Genomic DNA, 23,354 nt, shown 5'->3' on the forward strand with positions numbered 1-23,354 from the left:
ACCTGTAAATAGTTTCCCGTAATGAATATACAACCCCTTTTTCATATGGCTAAAATATACGACCCCTATTTTATTTTTCTTTTCATTGATAACGGTCTACGCATTTCGGGAAGCCGAAGGAAACGTGTAGAATGTTGTGGAAAATTCTTTTCGGTGTATTTAAGCCGTTAGCGATGGATAAACAGTCAGTTAGTTTCGGTTGATATTTCGAACTGAGAACATTTTGCTCTGTTTATAGCGAGGCATTTCGCTGTGTTGTTTTCGTATTTGGAAGTAAATACGTGTGTAAACGTTGAGTTTACGGTGTTGTGTGATAATTGCTTAATTGCTGATGAATAATTTAGCAGTTGTTGAAGATCTTTCCTGTACATAGTGTAAATAAATTTCCTGTGTTTTTATCAAGAACTGTGTTTTTATCAAGAACTGTGTTTTCTTTTCAAGAAAGTGGAAGTCGCACCGAATCCGTTGCAATTTGGCGCCCAACGTGGGGCTTCTTCTGGACTTTCTTGGAGTAAGTGACTTTGGACATTTTTTTCATAAAGACTTTTTTTGAATTAGGACTTTATTTTTATGGTGATTACTCGCGCAATGGACGAACAATTAAAACAACTTCTTGACGCAATCACCTCTGTGAAGAGTGATATGGCGGCTAATCAAGAACAATTAAAAAATGATATGGCGGCTAATCAAGAACAATTAAAAAATGATCTGACTGCAAGTATGTTGGCAAATCAAGACCAGTTAAAAAGCGATTTAACGGTGCTGAAAAAGGACTTAACGTCTAACCAAGAAGAAATTAAAAACGACCTTATTTCGGTAAAGACTGTGATGGAAAATAAATTTAATGACATAGAGCATCGAGTTGATGCTATTGAAGAAAAATTTAATACCGTTGAAAGCCGATTCAATGCTGTAGAAAATAAATTTGAAGATGAAGATAGAAGATTTCATCTACTAAAAGAAGAGATCTTTAAGGACGTGGAAAGGAGATTGGCGACCGCGAAAAGCAGCTCTGTACAGATTGGCGCTCCCACATCGGTTGCTCGACCGTCCATTAAACTTGCCACATTTGATGGGAAAACTTCGTGGCAGGTTTACAAAACTCAATTCATGATAGTGGCGGAAGCGAACGGATGGGACTCTGCTACCAAGGCCTGTCATCTTGCAGCATCCCTGAGAGGTGACGCAGCGGACATTCTCCAGACCCTTCCGGACAGCCAGCGCCTGGATTTCGCCGCCCTCACATCTGCGTTGGAGCTTCGCTTCGGTGAGAAGTGCCAGAAAGATTTCAGCCGACTCCAGTTGAAGTCCCGTTTCCAGAAAACTGGGGAAACCCTGCAAGAGCTTGCGGCGGACATCGAGAGACTGTCTCATCTTGCTTTTTACGACTGCCCTGCGGATGTTCGAGACAACCTGGCACTCAACTACTACATCGACGGGGTTCGAGATCCGGAAATCCAGAAAGCTCTACGGATGGCGGATGTCAAAGACCTGAATTCTGCTGTTGTGTATGCGATGAGATACGAGGCCGCCCAAGAAGCAACCCGTGTGGATCGCCATCTAATCCGGACTCAGGAAGCTGTTGAGTCTGATTCCAGGTCGTCCCACCTCGCTGAACTTGAGAGACAACTCGGTGACTTGACAAGACATCTGAGCAGCATAACAGCCCAAAAGAAACAAGAGCAGAAGTGCTGGAAATGCGGTAGTGAAGGACACCTGCGAAGGAGTTGTCCGGCTCGCCAAGCTACGCGAGGGAAGGAAATCACCACCACTAGAGCTCTGCAGATTTCCTCTTCTAGTAGTGGCAGTGATGGACTTTTCATTTACGCACATGTAAATGGGAACCCCTGCAGACTGATTGTCGACACTGGAGCCAATGTGACAATCATTAAGACAGATGTGGCTCGTGAATTTGGATTGAAACTGCTGTGGACATCGCCACGCGTAAGTCTCCAGACTGTGACAGGTGACAAAATTGAGATTGACGGTAAAGTGGACTTGGAAATAGTGTTTGGGAGTGCCACCTACCATCATACGGCATTCGTCGCTAATATCACGGACCCCTTCATTCTCGGATTGGACTTTTTGAAGAAATATGACTTCACTCTCGACTTCAAGACTAATGAGCTGCACTCGATGAGAGAAGACATAGCCGTTTTCCCTGCAGAAAGTGATGTAAAATCCGCTCATCAAATAATAGCCCAAACAGATTTATCGATTCCCTCAAGGTCAGAATCATTAATACCTGGCTCCATTGAAGAAACCAATAGTTTTCGATTTGGACTCATTGAATTCCCTAACCTAAGCAATAGCCTAAAAGGAGTGCTGGTAGCATCTACGCTTGTGGACCTTTCTAAGGATGTAATTCCTGTGAGAGTCGCCAACGTGAGTGAAAGGCCAAGGAATATCCGAAAAGGTGAAGTGTTAGCAACTTGTACTCCAGTAAACTGCATCATTAGAAGAATCAATTCCCCCGAGACTGTGTCTTCTGAGTCCTTGACGTCGAAGTTAATTGGGAGTGCGCCATTATCGAAAGATCAAAGAACTGCTGCGGAACAATTGGTGGACGACTTCAAGCATCTGTTTTCATCTACATCGGAGGATGTTGGCCGTACGAATTTAACGCAGCATAGGATTTACACTGGAGAACACCTCCCTATTAAACAGCATCCAAGACGACTACCGTTCGCCAAGAAGGAAGAGGTTGAGACCCTCCTGAAAGAGATGAAGGAGAATGATGTAATCGAACCGTCATCCAGTCCTTGGGCCTCTCCCATCGTCTTGGTCCGAAAGAAAGATGGCTCCACCAGATTTTGTGTTGATTACCGACGACTGAATGAAATCACCAAGAAAGACAGTTACCCTCTTCCACGGATAGACGACACCTTGGACACTCTTTCCGGACACAAGTGGTTTTCGACCCTGGACTTGAAGAGCGGCTACTGGCAGGTTGAGATACACCCTGATGACCGAGAGAAGACAGCGTTTACAACTGGACAAGGCTTATGGCAGTTCAAAGTGATGCCCTTCGGCCTCTGCAATGCACCAGCTACGTTCGAGCGTCTTATGGAGACAGTGTTAAGAGGACTCTCTTACGAATCCTGTCTGGTCTACTTAGACGATATCATCATCGTGGGACGCAGCTTCGAAGAACATCTGGCAAATCTTAGGAAGGTGCTGCAAAAGCTTAAGGAAGCCAATCTGAAGTTAAGCCCGTCCAAATGTAATTTGTTCCGCCGGGAAGTGAACTACCTTGGTCACATCATCTCTTCTGAGGGTGTGCAAACCGATCCAGAGAAGGTATCTGCGGTCAGGAGTTGGAGTCGTCCCGAAAACATCCATCAGTTGCGAAGTTTCCTGGGGCTCTGCACGTGCTACAGGAAGTTTGTGAAGGGTTTTTCCAACATTGCACGACCTTTGCATAAGCTGACGGAGAGCAAGCAAAAGTTTGAATGGTCCAAAGAATGCGAAGATGCATTTCTACGACTGAAGGAGGCTTTAACATCAACGCCTATCCTCGCCTATCCTCAGGCTGAAAAATCCTTCATCCTGGACACTGATGCGAGCAACGAGGGAATTGGAGCTGTTTTATCCCAAGAAATTGACGGAAATGAACATGTCATCGCTTACTGGAGCAAATGCTTATCAAAGTCGGAGCGAAATTACTGCGTCACCAGAAAGGAGTTACTGGCCATAGTGAAAGCTGTAGAACACTTCCATCATTACCTCTACGGCCGAAAATTTCTGCTTCGGACAGATCATGCCTCGTTAACTTGGCTTTTGAACTTCAAGAATCCAGAAGGCCAGATAGCCAGATGGATACAGCGGCTCCAGGAATATGACATGGAGATCAAGCATCGAAAAGGGTTATCTCACGGTAATGCTGACGCTTTATCAAGGAGACCCTGTCCTGAGAACTGCCACTATTGTTCCCGAATCGAGAAACAGTATGGAACGACTAGCCCTACCGCCTATCAGGTGACAGTGACTCCAACATCATCAGAACCTGATCCATGGAGTGATGACCAAGTTCGAAAAGATCAACTTGAAGACCCCGACATAAAACCAATTTTAGAGTTCATGGAAAGTGACAGTCGACGCCCTAGCTGGCAGGACGTTTCCATCTTCAGTCCTACAACAAAAAGATACTGGGCTTTATGGAACTCACTCCATTTACGGAACGGCGTGCTACACCGGAAATGGGAATCTGACGACGGCAAGACATCTAGGTGGCAGTTACTACTTCCTCGATCCAGGATTTCAGATGTTCTGAAAGAAATACATAGTAGTGCGACTGGAGGACATTTTGGTGTCTTGAAAACTCTCAATAAAGTTCGGGAGCGCTTCTTCTGGAGCAAGGCGAAGGATGACGTGGAGAAGTGGTGCCATTCTTGTGACGCCTGTGCTGCTCGTAAAGGATCGAAGAAGAGAAGCAGAGGGAAGCTACATCTGTACAACGTTGGAGCTCCTTTCGAACGAATTGGGATCGACATCCTGGGTCCTCTACCAAGAACTGCTGATGGGAACAAATACATTCTTGTTTCCATCGACTACTTCACCAAATGGCCGGAAGCATATCCCATTCCAGATCAAGAGGCTACTACCGTAGCAGAGACTCTAGTCCAACATTGGATCTCGAGATACGGAACACCTTTGCAGATTCATTCCGATCAAGGGAGGAATTTCATCTCTGCTGTGTTTAAGGGCCTATGTCAAATTTTCGGAATTGAGAAAACTAGGACAACACCACTACACCCACAATCGGACGGCATGGTGGAGAGATTTAACCGCACAATCCTAAATAATCTCTCGCTTATGGTATCCAGAAATCAACAGGATTGGGACAAGAAGTTACCTTTGTTCCTGCTGGCCTACCGCAGTGCTGTCCACGAGACTACCGGATTTGCCCCATCTCAGATGCTCTTCGGACGAGAGCTTCGGCTACCTTGTGATCTCGTCTTCGGTCGTCCTCCGGATGCGCCTTCATCGCCTGAGGAGTACATCCAGGATCTCCAGGCCCGGTTGGAAGACGTTCATAACTTCGCACGAGAGCGAATCAACATCGCGGCGGAGAAGATGAAGACCCGATACGACACAAGGTCTACTGGACATGAATTCAACGAAGGCGACAAGGTTTGGTTATGGAATCCCATCCGACGGAAAGGTCTGTCACCCAAATTGCAGTCGCATTGGGATGGACCCTACAAAGTCGTTAACCGACTAAATGACGTCGTAGTGAGGATCCAAAAATCACCTAATGCAAAACCTAGGGTTGTACATTATGATCGGTTAGCCCCATACTATGGCCATAGTTCATGAGTATTACGTAAACAACCATGGTTGATAACATAAAAGTTGTAGATAATTTTTGCTTTTAATGTTTAGTAATATTTCTTGTTATTATTGTGTTTTCTGTATCTGTTAGTTATAATTTAATGTGTATATTTGTAAACTTGTGATAGAAGTTTGGCACCCTTTCTGGGGATTGTACTGCCCGGGACGTGCAGTCCTTAGGAAGGGGGCAATGTTACAAATTCTGTAAATAGTAATTATTGTAGTAACGTAACCTGTAAATAGTTTCCCGTAATGAATATACAACCCCTTTTTCATATGGCTAAAATATACGACCCCTATTTTATTTTTCTTTTCATTGATAACGGTCTACGCATTTCGGGAAGCCGAAGGAAACGTGTAGAATGTTGTGGAAAATTCTTTTCGGTGTATTTAAGCCGTTAGCGATGGATAAACAGTCAGTTAGTTTCGGTTGATATTTCGAACTGAGAACATTTTGCTCTGTTTATAGCGAGGCATTTCGCTGTGTTGTTTTCGTATTTGGAAGTAAATACGTGTGTAAACGTTGAGTTTACGGTGTTGTGTGATAATTGCTTAATTGCTGATGAATAATTTAGCAGTTGTTGAAGATCTTTCCTGTACATAGTGTAAATAAAGTTCCTGTGTTTTTATCAAGAACTGTGTTTTTATCAAGAACTGTGTTTTCTTTTCAAGAAAGTGGAAGTCGCACCGAATCCGTTACATTATGTTATTCAAGAAAATGAATGGGTTAAATTTGATAATCTTATATGTATGTATTATTCGGTGCTGTTGCAATTACTTGGATTGTGCAATTGGACTATTTCTGTTATATGTCTGTATTCATGTTGGTGTTTGTTTCCCATTTACACTTATTTACCATTTTACAATTTTGTAGTGTAACCAGATTTTTACATGTCTTCATAATTCATTATGAGTGTACACTGCACTGGGCGGTTTGGTCAAAGGCAACTTGTTGATTCTGGTCTCAGGTATTTGTTTTCCTACTATTTTGCAGCACATGTGTGATCATACTATTGTCATACTCTGTGGATTAGGTTGTTTTGCCGTCAAAAAAAAAAAAAAGGCATTCTTATCGTGACCTGCATACCACTCTCATATGTTTTCATAATTACTTGTCATTTGACATTTGTTTTGTGCATTCCAAAATTTTGTTGATTCTTTACAAAATTTTGCCCGGCTGTGGGGGAGAATGTTGTGCCGCTGCACAACGCTTGACGTTCTCCTTTTACAGTCTTCTGGTGTTTGCCGATTCGCACGCCAGGGCACTCTTCTGTCGCAACACATGGCGCGCAACTCCACGTTTGTTACTTCTCCTTGCCTTATATTTCAAATGTTTCCGCTCCAGCGTTTACGTTTGGCAACACGTCACTCCTGTGGCGTTTGCTTATGTTTGGATCTTCGTTTGGAATTTTAATGGGTTTGTCTGTATTTTATTGATTTATTAGCTGTGTTTTCGTAAACAGCACATTGTATTCTATATTTTGATACCCTATTTGTGCTTTTCACCGTCCGGGAACTTAGTTTTTGCCCTTGTTTAACTGTCGTGTCCTTGTAACGGAACGCTTTGAATTTATGTTTTTATGTCTTCTTTTTTGTACTAAAATTGCATACAAGTATATAATTATGATTGTGGAATGTTAACAATGTATCTGTGCATGTTTTAGTTTATGTTTTATGTATGTAATTATGTGCAATATTTGTTAATCTAGATTTTTATGTATGGACCACGTGTTTTCGAATATCCGTAATATTTTACATTTTAGTTATGTTCCCATCCCGGCACGTTGTTCTATTTCGGGCCTGAGGTCTATTTTATCGTTCCCGTTCGATGGGCTGTTATTCTGTTTTTCCCGGCGGTGTTTTAATTATGTTTATCTTTGTTTTCATCATACGTTTCCGTTAAATTTTCATGCTCTTGGCGCCGTTTTCCTTGGCGAGCTTTTGGCAGGTTTATCGAATGGGGAAGGAGTTCTGCTCATTGCGACTCTGGACCTGTTCCGTTTCATTGTGGAGGTTGCGCTAGGTTGCCATGTGGTGTATTTAAAGATTGTTTTCGTCGCCTAATTGGCATATTTCTTGCAGTCGCAGTGGTATGCGGATCTCGGATCGTGCGGTGTCAACGATGATTGTTTAAATATGGACCCGGGACGAGTCCGTTCGTCAATGTGAAGAAGTCTGAAATGCCCCGCTGAGAATTGGGTGTCAGGCGTAGCGTCGAGTGTCCGTGGATCATGGTGAGTTGTTGATTTTAACGGGTGCTCCATCATTCACCCGATCGCCTAGGTTATGCCACGACCTCTAATAATACCGCTATTGTTCACGAGCCAGTATAACCAAACATGCCGTTGAGTAAACATATGAATGTTATTCTATAGTATAAGATTTTGATATATATATATGTGGAATAAAAAAAATGATACATATACTTTGATACAATGTTATTACTTGAACACCGCAACACTATACCAAATACAAAATTAGACCAAGTAAAGTACATGAACAAAGGACCAGATCCTAGTTCACAAGGCTCTTCTTGCCCTGAATATGGAAAGTCCCAAAAACATGCAACCTTCCCCGAGAGACTTAAAACAGGAAGGGAATAAATAGAACAAAACCACTAACCCGGGAAAATGAGACGGCTCAGTAAGAAAGGAAACCTAGTTATAAATGCCAACCAGTAAATAGATAAACAAAAGTTACGGTTAGATGCAAAATATTGTGTAAGAAAATAGTTTTAAATCACGGAGAAAGAACATATTAATTAACATGACATACAGAATATTGAATGAAATTTAAACTGGGAAAAACAAGGTAGCACAAAAAGCAAAAACTACACTAGGTATTTTCAGGATTGATCCTATCTGATTTTTATTACTTAGGTAGTCTTTCTGAAATTTTATAATTGCGCTATACTTCACTCTAATGGGCAATTTCCTACTGGTCTAACGTAGCTTAGATGAAAAGAAGAAGAAACATTATTATTACCTAAAGCAATTTTCAGCAAAATAGGGATTTTTTTAACCAAATCTTTTCCGCTTGCAGCAGAAAACCTATCTCTGTTTACATTAAAAAACTCAAATTGAAAACAAATGATCAGAGAAACAGATGAACTTAATTAAATAGCAAATGTATATAATGTATTTTTAATGCTGCAGAAAGATGCAGCACAAATAGGATTAAAACTGGATGCCTATATAAATACTGCTATAATTATAACACTTCTAAAAAAGAAAAGCAAACATCAATCAATGCATTTTTTGTACCACAGAAATTTAAATTAAAATATCTTAAAATGTGTTTTAAAATAATCTAAATACTTATGGGTTCAATGTCTTACAGACATTTTTTTAAAGATGTTCAACTATTATTATTTTTAAACTTTTGAACATTACATATTTTTTTTAAGTTAAATACTTTTTTTAACTACCTACCTATCACTTCTAAAATACTCTTACAGCACTTGTTCGTAAATTTTAAAATAGTTTAGTAGGAAATTATGAGACAAATATTAATCATTTCAGAAAAGTAAATAAAATAATGCATACATACTCTAGGACCATCATCGCCTCGTTCACCTTTTTCTCCCTTCGGGCCAATAAACCCTGGTGTTCCCTGAGAAAAATTATAACTTTTACAACAACAAAAAAGATAAAAGTGGACAAAATAGTTATGAATTTATTCAAGAAAGCACTACATGTAAAAATCACTGCTATAAAAACAAAAATACTATTGTTTTTCAAATTTATTTATGAGTGATTGATATTTATTATGAGCACAAAACATAATAATTTTTGCTACTAAGAAATCAATTAAAGCACACATTATGCAACTAAGACAAAAAAAAATATTTGTGTTAAAAGATAAATTATTTTAGTATCTTAAAATACTTAGTAATAACTATTAATTTTTTACTGTAATTTATTATTCAACTTTTTTTTTTTTTTTTGTGACATTTGTTTCTTTGAACAGAAGTTGCTAAAAGTTTTCATAGTTGAAAATATTTTTTACTACCAATGATTATATTTGAAATTGGCCATAATTGTATTACAGGAATTGAGATAAAAATTAACTAAAATCATACATTAGTCATGCACACACACAGAAACAAATCATAAGTTAAAACACATTTGGCACACATAAGACAAAATTCTTACAAGAGCTCCTTCTCGGCCAGCAAAACCTTGTGGTCCCCTTTCACCTTTTTCACCCTAAAAAGGAAAATAACTTACAGTAAACTTTGTCAAATGCCAAAAACTTACAAATTGAAAACAATATGATTAATATATTAATTAATCAAAATGTATAGACCATTCAAAAGATTTTTTTATTTACTAGCTTACATTTCTGTTTCATTTTAATTTTATTTATTAATTTAATTTTTAATTAAATTTATTTTGTTATTTAATTTCTTTTATTATTATTATTCTCTTCATCAAGAAACTAAACGTCATAAAAGAGTGTCTGTTAATGGGAAGAGATTTTTTTTTTTTAAATTTAAAAACTCAAGATATAAATAAACACACACACACACACACAAAAACATTATAAATAAACATAAGCTTCTAAACCACTCAAATGCTTAAGTTTTCCAAAATCAGAAGCTTAAAAACGTAACTAGATGAGATTTAACTGCAAAAGTTTGGTACTTTCTCAAATACACCATTTCTCCAGTCTGAATTTTGTAAACCTAAGGAAAAACACACAACTATCATGACCAGGGCCTGATTCTGGTTCTATCTGCTGTATTTGTATGTGTGCCCAACTATAAGGAATTTTAACTTAAGTATATATTCACAATTTCATCAACACACTTCTAATAAAAATAAATGCAAATGGATAGTTTATTAAGCTTAAAAAATTCTTGCCCTTTATATCTTGGATGAAGAATCTGGGTAATTAATAAAAGCAAGAAACTTTATGAATAGGCTTATGTGCTAAATTCTTTTTTTACTCACCTATCCAATAATTATTTAAAAGTTTTTCAGGAGTTTTCTTACATAAAAAAGTACCAATAATACTCACTCTTTCTCTCTCTCTCTTAAATTTTCTTTATCAAAATATAAAGTTACAAAATACTGTCGTCCTTCCCGCTTTAACTTTGGCGTCTTCACTACATCGTGTTTTTTTTTTTTTTTGTCAGATATAAAAATAGCCTTTTTTATTCACTCCTGTAAAAATTTTCTTACAAAAGATTCCCAAAGTATGTCTTTGAAGTAAGCTCCTCTGAAGGGCTGTAATGTACTAATTGAGGGAGTGGAGATATAAAATCGCCGAAGAATGTAGGGAATCGCTCTCATTTTTGCTATCAAACACTAACTGGGAAGTATCAATCACTGTATTATTACTAGGGAATCTGTAAATGGTGTTCAACAATGCACTAGCATTTTAAGTTGTATATGTAATGCCTTTAATAAGGATGAAAGTAGAGGAAGAAGGAGGCACATACAGTCACTAATTGGCGATTAATTCATCATCGAACAAATTGAGCTACTTTGATAGATTAGTAGTGTGTAAGAACAACATTTCCCAATAATTTACAATGTGATATCTATTACGTCTAGTTTTGCTCATTTTCTCATATCTTGTGCATTAATTTAAGATTTAAGTAATACAAATGCAACGGTGGATAAGGGTGCTGTTTAATGTCAAGGGGGCTTTAACTGTATTAAAACATATTTAAATTGTTGTAAGTTTTATGCACTCTAATTAGGAAAATATTCGGTTTATAATAAAGAATCCTACTTCGCGGAATTTCAGTTATCACAGTAAAGTCTAGAACGAATAAATCGCAATAAACGAGGGTTGACTGTATATGTATGTACAGTAAAATCACTCTAATGCTGACACTAACCGGACAAATGTTATTTGTATTGGAACTGGGGATTGAAAAATTGTCTGCATAAGAGGGGTGTCCGCCTTTGAGGGGTATCCTTTAGGAGGGGTTTTACTGTGTACTGGCAGGGTTAATAGAAATGTTGTAATTAAGTACATTTGTGGGCTGGAACTTGCATGTTGTTGCAATGGTGAAACTTTCTTCTTTGTTTTTCAAATGAATAGTTTGAAGTTTAAAACTATTAGAAGACTGTCCCCATTAGGCTATTGAGCCAAAATATTAACTAGCACCATTTTTTGTTGGGGTTCATTGGTATAATTTTTGTTCAAACTTGATTAGATTATAAAACTTTTATTGAACTTAATAAGATTGATTAAATAACTTCTTGTCATAATGGGGTTGTTTCCAAAATTTTAAAAGTATTTTTTTCTGAAAGAGCATGCTTAAAAACATAGGATCTGACCATTTTTTAAATAATTTATTTAAGTTTAATATTTTTTAAAAAATGTCTTAAATCGGTGCGCTTTCATTGTTTACACTTCTGTTGTGTGACATCACAAATGATGAAATGCCATTCAATGTTGCCATTCACAGAACAAAATATTTAATTCGCATCTTTACTCATGTGTATTGGCAACGATATGGTTGATGGCAATTGTAGAGCGCAATTTTGATTTGCTGCTTGATTATCATAAGAGACTAGGTTTTCGTGGAAGTGTTGCGCGGTGGTAGAGTTCTTCATTTATTGGGGATTTCGATAGTTTGTTCGTATTTCTGCTTGTTCCTGCTTTTATTTTTGATTTTTTGCTGCTGTGCGTGTAATGCATAGCACCTGTTTTTGGTTTCCTTCTGGGGAGGAGTAAGTATGGCTAATAAACGAAAAAATGGCCCAGATAGGGTCATGGAGGAAAGTGTGAAAGATAAAGTCACAAAAAGAAACGAATATGTTTACGAGGCAAGTTTGTCTCGAACGGATAAAATTCAAGCAGCGCTGGGAAATGGAGCAACTAAAAGTAAAATTGTCATTTTTGGAATAAATAAAGAATTACCGAAGAGCAAGGGAATGAACTTCCATAATGAAATTGGCAAAATAGTTTAAAAAGAAGATGACGTTTATTTCACCAGAAATGGAAACATTATTGTTACAACAAGCAATACTGATACCATTAAGAAGGTTAGTGAAACAAATTTATTCTTAGGTATAGAAGTCGGTACAAGGTTAATAGAGGATGCAATAAGTACGAAATATGTGATTAGAAACATAGATGTAGACCTTTCAGTGGGTCTCATTGCTAAAGAACTTTCTGAAAGAGGTATGAGAGTCACTCAAGTCATCCGGTTCAAAAAAAAGGGGCTGAAACGCCTATACCTGTGGTCCTAGTAAAAAGAGCTGGGCATCACAAACAGAGCTGAAATTAAAATAGGTTGGGTCAATTATAAAATCAGTAAATTCATAGAAAAGCCTCTTATTTGTAAAAATTGTAAAAAAATAGGGCATCCTGCCAAATATTGTAAAGGAACGGTAAGGTGTGCGGACTGTGGATTAGAACACGAAAACTGCGGCAATTTAACTACTTGCTTTCGATGCCAAGGCAACCACAATGCAGAAAATAAGAATTGCCCTGTTTTAATAAGATTTTCAGAAAATAAAGGGAATGAACGAGGAAAAAACACAACGTATGCAGACATGGTTAAAGAAGGTAAAAAGGAGGAGGAAAATAAAGATGCAATAATTAATAATTTGAAAAAAGAGCTGAAGGATAGAGAAAAAGAAATCGTGTATCTAAAACTTGAAATAAAAAATATTAAAGAGGAACTACAAATTGTTAAATATAGCTCAAAATGTAATATCACATTAGAGAATGAAAAGTTGAATACTTCTGAAATTGCTATGATAATGCAGTACAGAGATATTATGGGAAGTAGAAGTTGTGATAAAATTCTTCCAAACGCGGGATCTAGTCTATCGGACTCTGAGAATATGGAGGGTTTTCCCTTTGATGGTGATCCTATGGATGCTGAGGGTGTGGTCCGCAATCCTGATTAAGGGGTTGTGTCCTTTTTTTTGGTCGTTTTCCTGGCTTGTTTTTTGTTATCATGGAACTGCCGCAGTTTGGCAAAAAATTTTATTTATCTGAAAAACCTTATTTCTTGGTTATCTCCCACTATTATTTGCCTCCAAGAGACTTGGAGCAATAATTGTGACATCCCTGTAATCAATGGGTATTATTGTTTTTCAAAAGAACGTTCTTCCCTCAGTAAAGGGGGAGGACTTTGTATATATGTTAGAAACAATTTCTCAGCCTGCGAAGTAAAGATTAACATTTTAAATTCTAATTTTGAAATTAATAGCATAAAAATTTTATATAACAAAAAATACTACCAAATCATCAATTGTTACAGGCCGCCAGGAACCTTCACAGATGCTGATTTAAATATTTTAAAAATAATACAAAAGGGAAGGAATCAGATTTTCACAGGGGACTTCAACGCAAGAAATACTATAACGGGTGACAGGAAATCTTTTCCCAGCTCTACTAAATTCTATGAGTGGATTCAGGATAACAACATTTGTATAATTAATAAAAACATTCCCACACGTATAAACAAAAAAAAAGACGATGGAATTCTTGATTTAACCATAGTAAGTGCAGAACTGGTCAGAGAGTTATTTTGGTTTAGAATCGATGAACACGGGGAAAGTGATCATTATCCTATCATAGTTAGAAATACAGAAAAGAAAAATAGCACCAAAATCAAAAGATACGTTAATTGGAACAATTTTAAAGAGAATATGAGTAAAATTATGAATAATATTGATTTTAATGGGTTTAACTGTAACAATTATATTCAATTCACTCACCTTATTGATTCGAATGTTGAAAATGTTACTAAAGTGATTAAATATAACAATAATAACTCAAATGATAATTGGTGGAACAGGGAGTGTGCAAAAAGGAAAAAACAGAAGAATCAAGCAAAAAACAAAGCCTATAGATCACAACATGTTGCTGATTGGATTGAATATAAAAAAAAATTAGCGATCTTCAGAAAATGTATAATTGAAGCCAAAAGAAAGTACTGGGAACACATAAACTACAAAATAAAACAACCTAAAGATATCTATAAGTCTGTTAACAAGCTCAAAAACATTATGAATAGAACACCAACCAATAACCTTGTTTTAATAAAGGACAATATTGAATATTTTGAAGAAGACAAACAAGTGGAGCTTTTTGCTAAACATTTTGAAAAGAAAATAGACACAATTGGAAAAAATTATGCAATAAAAAGGAAAATCAAAGGCAATACCCACATTTTTACAATAGAAGAATTGCAAAAAGAGATAAAGGAACTTAAAAACACAACAGCTGGATCAGATAAAATTTCGAATAAAATTATTAGAAATTTACCAGAAAAAGCAATTAAGATATGTCTAAATATTTTCAATTATAGTCTTAAAGAAGGAAAAATTCCAGATAATTGGAAAACATCAATGATAATACCTATATGCAAACCTGGGAGAAACCCACATGATATAGATAGTTACCGACCTATTGCCTTAACCCAATGTTTTTGCAAATTGATGGAAAAACTCATTTTGAAAAGGCTAACATGGTGGGAAGAAGAAAATAAAATATTCCCTAATTACATGCACGGATTCAGGAAAGGGAAAAGTGCTGAAGATTGTGTAGGTCAAATAATTAATTCTATAAAGTTTTTAAGAAAAGAAAAGAACACAGTTTTTCTTGTCTCTATGGATATAAAAGGAGCATACGATAACATAAACAATGAAATCCTAGTAGAAAAACTTAGGTCATTGAAAATAGAACAGGACCTTATAAACTGGATTAAAGAGTGGCTGAAGAATAGGAAACTGATAGTTAAATGGAGAAGTAAGATATCAGCAGAAAGAAATGTCGATTTTGGACTACCACAGGGGTCTATTTTATCGCCTTTTTTGTTCAATTGTTTTATGACGGATTTTTACTGTTGTAACGACACCTGCAAAGTATATATATATGCGGATGATATCTCCTGTATAATCTTTAACAAAGACAAAGACACTGCAGCAACGGCCCTCAAAAATTTTATAACTGATATTGAGAAATGGTCAGAAATCAACAAGTTATCATTCTCAGCGGAAAAGAGCAGCATCCAAGACATGACAGCCACGAGAAATAAATATACAGATATCATAAAGATAAATGGAAAAACCATTCCTTGGAAAGTTCAACATAAATTACTGGGAGTCCATATTGATCACAACCTATCATGGAGAAAACATACTAATGAAGTTGAAAGGAAAATCAATAAAAGCAGTAATGTCATTAAGTATTTGGGAAGCAGAACAGGCTTCAATAATGATAACCTTCTTAAAATTATCAAACAAGTAGTACTACCGCAAATTGATTATGGAAACATTTGTAGAATTAAGGACACTAAATATAACAGAAATAAACTAGATACTATCACAAAATAAAGTTATCAGGAATGCACTAAAACTTAACAACTTCGCACCAAATGATGTTATTAGACATTTCACTAATATTGATATGTACGAGAATAGGTTGAAATGGAAAATCATAAAGTGGAAGATGAAAATAATGTATAAGGAAAATAAACAAATCAACACTGAAACACACAATCAAACAAGTTCAACAGAGGTGGAAGAAGATGTTATAAACTTCTATAAAAGCTTTATGTTCTTATATAACACCAACCACTGGAAAGATAAAAAAATTGGAAAACAACCCACCATGGTACAACAAAAAACTTAAAATAATCACGGATGAAAGAAGATTTCAACGAACACAAGTTAAAGAAGAAATAAAACAGGACTTTCTAGAATTTTTAAATGAAAATAAAGGAAAAGAAGTCTGGGCTACAGATGGTTCCAAAAACCGGAATTATGTCGGTTTTGGGATCGTGAATCAAAATAAAGATGTTAAGAGGAAAATTCAAATTCCTAGCTTTTGTTCTATTTTTACAGCTGAGCTTGCTGCCATTTACTATGCCACCAAATACTTAATTAATGCTGAGTCTCCGACTATTATTCTTACAGACAGCCTTAGTGTGATAAATGCTATTAGAAATGAAAAAAAGAATCAGGACCCCCTTGTTAGAATTACAAGAACTTATCTAGAGAAATTAACCAATAAAAATGATATTACTTTAGTATGGACCCCTAGCCACTCAGACATTGATTTAAATGAAGAAGCAGATACTCTTGCAAAAGAGGCAACAAACAATTCATTCACCCCAAGCTTAAACATCACAACATGGAAAGATACATGTAGATTTTTAACAAGTAGGCAAAATGAAGAACATCAGGAAAAATGGAAGAAATCTAAATACTTTGAAAAGTTTAAAAATAGAAAAATTCCTTCCGTTAAAGCAAACAATACAGTTAAAAATAGAAAGATGGAAATCTTCCTAAATAGATTAATTTGTGATAGTATTATCACTAAAAACAAGCTTTTCAAACTTAAATCCTCTAATTCCCCAAATTGCGATAAATGTGGAGTGATGGAAACTGTGGATCATATCCTGCACTTTTGCAGTAATACAAATAACCATAGAGAAAAGTTATTGGACTATATTTTCAAGAACAATATCAGTTATAACGGCAATTTTTTGGCTCATGATACGATCTTCTCCCCTGGAGTCGCTCAGACTTTAAGCTCTTTCTTCCTTTGACTGCTCTTTGTTGTTGCATGCTTTCTTTCTTTTTTCCCTTTGTGTCTGTTGGTTGTGCTGCTATCTCTTCGACTTTACTTTGCTTTTTGTCATGCATGTGGTTTCTAGTTTTTCTCTCTCTTTTGGTTTTCTTCTTGTCTATCTTTGCTTGTATCTGAATTTTATGCACTTCGTTTTAGTTAACCCCTTGGCGGTTGGACTTAGTTCTGACTACTTCTAAGGAACATTTGGAGAGACACATCACCTATTAGTAACAGAGGCAAGGCGTGAAATAAACGCAGTCCTCTATAATTTGTGGAAGTCGGAAGACTCGTATTCAATTCAATTCAATTGATTATCATAACGTGGAACCGTGGTTGAAATTGCGCCAAAATGCATCATTTGTGACGTCATAAAGACCACGCCTTGTTTGAAAAATTGGACATTTTAAAAAATTAATTTAAAAAAATATTGGAAAAATAAAAGTATTTTCTGGGTTCATGTAATTTTTTTTTTTTTTTTTTTTGGCTCATTCTATCCATTTCAATGACTAAAAGTAGTACTTTTGACTGAAGGAAACCACAATATTAACAACCGTTTTCAAATTTTGAAAAATGAAAACAACTTTGATCATAACTTTTAAAAAGTTACACCAAAATAAATAACTGGAGTACAATAGGCAATTAAAATGAAAAAAAGAAGTAATTTTATCTTACTTGTTCGCCATCAATTCCATCTTTTGCTTTTTCTAGTGGCCTAAGCTCTTCTTCAGGATTTTCTCTGGGTTCATATGAAGATCCTGGAGGGCCAGGCGAGCCTGGTGCACCTGGTTCTCCCTGATTAAAAAGAAAAACTTCTTAGAACTCAAAACATAATCTACTGTTTTAATATTTTTAGACAAAACAAAACTTCATACAGCTACATTCAGAAAGTAGTCATTTATACAAACAAAAAAAAAGTAAAACTAATTTCTAAGATCATCTCTGATATTGGAGATATGGATCACATATTAATGAAGAATTTTCCTCAAAACTAACTAAGGAAGCATTTGAAAAACTTTATAGTAAACAAATTTGAATAAAAAGTTAGAAACACAGACAAGCTGCAGGTCTATTTACTACTTCAGTACTTAAATGGTTTAATGTTACTTTTTGAAATTCCTTTTATTGCCAGCAATTAAATACTATATATTATGAGGGAAATACGCGAAACGCTAGTTCCTATTAATAAAAAAGTTTAGTTCAAAATCAAATCATGCAAAACATTTTCTGACACTATTAGTGCACTTATTTAAAGAAGTAGTAGGAGTAGTACTTTAGCAATGGTAGCTCAACATTTCACCTTTCAAATGATATGTTTAAAAAAAATCTAAGGTGGAAAGAAGTGGAAGGGAAATTTTTTCCCCGTGACCCATAGTTGTACTCCTACGGGGACGGGGTCACCTCATTTTAACCTAGAAAACACATTCAAAACTTGCTTTGGCCTATTGTTGTCTGAAGCTACAAGCCTTTGCCCTCTGCTTGAAACTGTATAAAGAATTTCTTTAGTCCATCATTTATCTTTTTTTTTCCCAACTTTTTAAGGTTTAATCATCATTTGTCGTCTCGAGTGATTAATAAAGTTCAACATGGTAAATGCAGGTAACGTTCTTTTTTATCGGCCTAGGTTTTGACATAGAAACATTTGAAAACTAGAAAAATCTCACTAACTGAAGGCTAGGTATCTATATTTAAGTCTCAGAAAATACGTAGGTCTGACAAGTTTTAACAAGATCAACAGAAATTTTAAAAACTGAAATATGAAATCATATTTCACATTCCAAATCTCATCAAAATAAATAATTTTTAAAAATTATCTCAGTTTATATTTGGTCTGATTTCAGTCAGCACCTTCAGCAAAAACTCCCAAGAATACAGACGATAGGGTGACCCCTAAGCTTTCTTTTGTTTTTTCTTGCCATTATTTGGATTAAATAACATAAAATATGACAAAAGCATCCGTGCAGAGAATAAAATGAAGCTTCAAGTCACTAAAAACCGTGAAAAATAGGTAGCCCATTGTTGTACCCCAACATTCCCATTTTTGATAAATGTTGACTGCTTGTGGAAATTATGAAACATTTTAAGTCAACAAGTTGCTTAATTCATAACCGACAAAATAGTAAAGCAACTCTGAACTTACCAGATCTTGGAAAAAAGTATAAGTGGTTTGCCCAAAGGAGACTTTATGCTCTTTCACGAGTGAGTCGAATCATGCACTAAGAATGACTAAGTTATCTAGGGTATACAACAACAGCAATCTCTGATAAAGTCTATTTAGCTACCTAAATGATTACACTACCTAGTGATTTTTTTGGAGCTCGTAAGTTCAAAAAAGAGGCCACAAGAGAGCAAAATCATCACCATGGCAACAGTGGTCCATTGTTGCCCCCTTGGCACAAAGTTGTACCATTTTACGGTAGTATTCTATCAATTTTACAGGATTACTACACAAATTCCCCCCCCCCCCTCAAAAAAAAAATCTGGGTTTTCCCCTGTCCTTTTTTTACATAGAATTAGAGTAAAAATGCAACAATGTAACACTAGAACTTTTAAGTAGTAGCAATAAGAGTGGTTTACAAACAAAAAGGAAAAAGCCACGAAATCCCAAAACCTTAAACAAGCAGTTTAATTTAACTTATTTGAGCGTTACCATAAACATATTTTACGCTTTCTTAAATACATAAAAAGAGAAAACACGCCAAGTTTCACTAGATATCAAATCTTCTTTTTATTATTATTATTTGACTTGAAATAAATCACTTAAAATCAAATACAAATACAAAAGTGATGACCAGCAACAGGCTCTGGGCCCAGCTAGACTGGTCCTAGTCAATTTACAATCCCCAGTGAAGATCAATGGCCCTCTTAAAACTATCTACTCCTTTGCTCATTACCACCTCTTCCGGTAAACTGTTCCAAGGTTCCACTACCCTGCTAAAATAATAATTTTTCCTAACATCCATGTTAGCCTGAGATTTAAATAGCTTAAAACAATGACCCCTTGTCCTGTTTTCAGTGCTAAACTTCAGCCCCGTAACATCTTTCATTTTAATAAATTTAAACAACTGAATCATGTCCCCTTGGTCTTTTCTTTGCTCAAGACTGTACATTTTTAGCCTTCTAAGCCTGGAATCATAGTCTAAGTGAGAAAGTCCATTTATTAGCCTTGTAGCTTGCCTTTGAACCCTTTCCAATACATTAATGTCTTTCTTAAGATAAGGAGACCAAAACTGACCAGCATACTCCAACTGAGGTCTTACCAAACTTCTATATAAGGGCAGAAGAACTTCTTTAGATTTGTATGAAATAGATCTATTAATAAACCCAAGCATCTTATTGGCCTTGTTACTAGCAATGCTGCACTGTTGGCTAAACTTTAAATCCTGACTTATTAAGACCCCCCAGATCAGTAACTTTGTCTGCCTGACTAATGACTGAACCTTGCAAATAATAACTTGTACACTTATTTCCATGCCCTAAATGTAGCACTTGACATTTCCCAACATTAACAGCCATACCACATTTATCAGCCCACTCCGTAATATGATCTAGATCCTCTTGCAACTGTTTTGCAGGCTTCTTCAAAAGCAGCAAGAAGCCTGCTTTTGTTCTAATGACCTTTTCAGCTATATCTATCCCCATTTATTTGGGAATCAGAATTTTTATGGTAGTGTTAACTTTGTTTATAAAGTTTTCTTATTTCAATGGTCAGTTTTATGGACTATTGTTGAAGTTTTAATGGGGATTTTTAAGGGTGTCGTCGTTATTTTGACTGGAAGTTTTAATTTTATTTTTTTCTTTTATTTAAGCCTGATGGTTGAACATGCGTCACTTGACGTAACTATTATTTTGGAGGTAGACTGTGCAAAGCTAGACAGTGCAGCTTAAAATAAAGGAGAAAAATTAAGCCAACTTAACAGAAGGTTTGTTAGTTTTCAAACTAACTGAAACATTTATATGATGCAAAAGGATTGACATCTGGAACAAGGCATGCAATTTTCAGCAACGCACATGTTTGATGCTGGCACAATTAAAATTTTCAATTCCAATTTAACAATAAAAAATTAAATAATATGCTATAATAAAAGGGCTTAAAGACTACAAAAACTGAACATAATTCACAAACTGAATGAACAATTATGCATTTGGGATGTTGATTACCTTTTGTCCTTGTAGTCCTTCTACACCATCACCTTCTCGCCCCTTAAGTCCTTTATCACCGGGGGTGCCTTTAGGGCCCTGAAACATTGTAAAAGGATTAATCTAAAATGAAGAGGGGCACATATGATGACACCTGTAGTTGGTAATGAACAGAAATCTTAAAAATTTATCTGCAAGAGGGGTTTCTATGAAATTTGTCGGGTAAAATCATTTTTATTACAGTGTAAAGATTTACTTACAGGATATCCAGGATCCCCTCTAAATCCTTTTTCACCAAGAAATCCTGACAAGCCTAAATAACCCTACAATATAAAAAAAGAAATATTTAAATAAATGCTCAAATGAATATACACTAAAATAAAAATAATACATCAAAGTAATTTCAAAGCACAGAAAGAAACATTTTTATCAAAAGAAAGAAGAGCCGCTTCAAACTTAATGCCAAAAATAATGAATCCTTGCATTATTTAACTGCATTTTCTAAACAGAAATATTTATTAAAAATTACAAGACAGACTTTTACTCGTCAAAACTTTATTCTTGATCAAATCAGTTGGTAACAAGCATTACTTTTTGTTAAGAATTACTTGGTTTTAATAACAAAAAGTTACTTAAAATTTTAAAAAAAAGTTTTCTCTCATTTAATAAAATAATGATTTAACAAAGCTACTTTGATAAAATCTACTTTTTCTTTTATTCTGTTAAAGGAATTGTTTTAAAATTAGCAGAATAATTACTTTTACTAATGATAATAATTTGCACCAATAAGAGATGGATAACACAATAATATTGCAAAGCTGGGAAAATATTTCTTTGCAAAGTAAATTACTTCTCTCAGTGGGGGAAGTTGGATTTGTTGGACATAAGAGACATATTGAACCAATCACCATTTTTTAAATATTTTTTATGTTTCTTATTTTATCTTAAGACTGATAGCTATCTCCAGCTATTTTTCAAATCCTGTAATGGAATCACATTGCACATTGGCATTGTGCGATTTTTTTCAGCCTGGTGCAGAGCAATTTTAAGCATACAACCCTATTTATCTAGATAGGTATTATTCAAATTAAAGTATTAAAGCAAACTCTAGTACACTTACAGCTCTAATTTTAAAAACCCTTGAAGATGAAGTACTGCTCTAATTTATGAATCCCCTTGATGAAAAAAACCCTCAAAGTGTTATTTCACTTAAAAATTACTTGTAGTTCCTTAAAACTTCATGACAAAGGAAAAGCATTGCTGCATTTTTTAAATCCAAGAACATGGTATGCAGGGCCAGATTTAGGGGACGGCAGGCGGGACAACTGCCCCGTGTCCTCCACAACAAATCGGCCCCCGCAATAAAATTTTACAAAATATCCTAACTTTCACGGGTCGAAAATATTGGATACATACATATATATACATCAAAATATTCGGATATATATCAAATTATCGAATATTTTCAAAAATATGATGATCTTTTCAAACCCTGATTAGGGGCCTACACTCCTTTGTTGCCCCAGGTCCTCCACACTTCCAAATCCGGCCCTGATGGTATGTAGATTTGCATCATTTTTTTTCAAGTATCATAGTCTGTAGGTCACCCTACGGATACTAATAATTTTCTTTATAAGTAGCATCTTTTGCTTTTACGATAATATCATGAATCTAATTATGGGTGTACCTCTTTATACTCTGTAGGCAATTATTCATTTCAAGTTGCATACGTCAGAAATTTATAATAAAATTTAAGAAAATAAAAAGAGAGCAATATTTAAAAAATATACTAAATTATTTTTTACAAAAAATGTAAGTAAAATTTAAACTTTTGCAGAATTTATCTGTTATTTCAAGTTGAATTTTAATTTTTTTAAATAAATATGTATTGCTTGCTAAAATAAACATGTGGGAGCAGTTTTGAAGCATTGGTTTCGTCAGATTTTCTTTTTGTTTCTGAAAAACTAGCAAAACATTAAAACTAGTAGAAAACAAATCACTGTGTAGATCTTTAAAATGATAAATCTAGTAGTACATTTGAAAATGTTTCACTTACTAATCTCCATGTAAGTAAAAAAAGAAAAAAAAAGTCAGACAACTTTCTTCTGGTGAAATTTTTACTCATGAATGATATGAGATGAAAAGGAGAAAAGAATTTTGTTTTTTCAATAACATTTCAGTGAGGTAACAGCGAAAGTAACAGTCTTCACTTTACCAGAAACCTATGTCTGCTAAGGAAGAAGCAGGCATTTTGTAATACTCAGCAAAATACTATACTTTGGTAAATTTTTTTTTTAGAATTGAACTTCATTTTAAATCATAATTGT

General features: G+C 35.4%; 1 protein-coding gene across 1 annotated transcript in view; it reads right to left on the minus strand.

The window, feature by feature from the left end:
- Positions 1-23,354, minus strand: part of LOC129216967 (collagen alpha-2(IV) chain-like) — a 242,234-nt gene that overhangs the window by 142,717 nt on the left and 76,163 nt on the right. Inside the window, exons 8-12 of the mRNA XM_054851193.1 lie at positions 21,288-21,350; positions 21,049-21,126; positions 17,563-17,682; positions 9,489-9,542; positions 8,884-8,946 (exon numbers count right to left, since the gene is read on the minus strand). Coding sequence (XP_054707168.1) covers positions 8,884-8,946; positions 9,489-9,542; positions 17,563-17,682; positions 21,049-21,126; positions 21,288-21,350 — 378 coding nt within the window. The remainder of the gene's footprint in view (positions 1-8,883; positions 8,947-9,488; positions 9,543-17,562; positions 17,683-21,048; positions 21,127-21,287; positions 21,351-23,354) is intronic.

The sequence above is a fragment of the Uloborus diversus genome, chromosome 1, assembly GCF_026930045.1.
Source record: "Uloborus diversus isolate 005 chromosome 1, Udiv.v.3.1, whole genome shotgun sequence".
NCBI lineage: Eukaryota > Metazoa > Arthropoda > Arachnida > Araneae > Uloboridae > Uloborus > Uloborus diversus.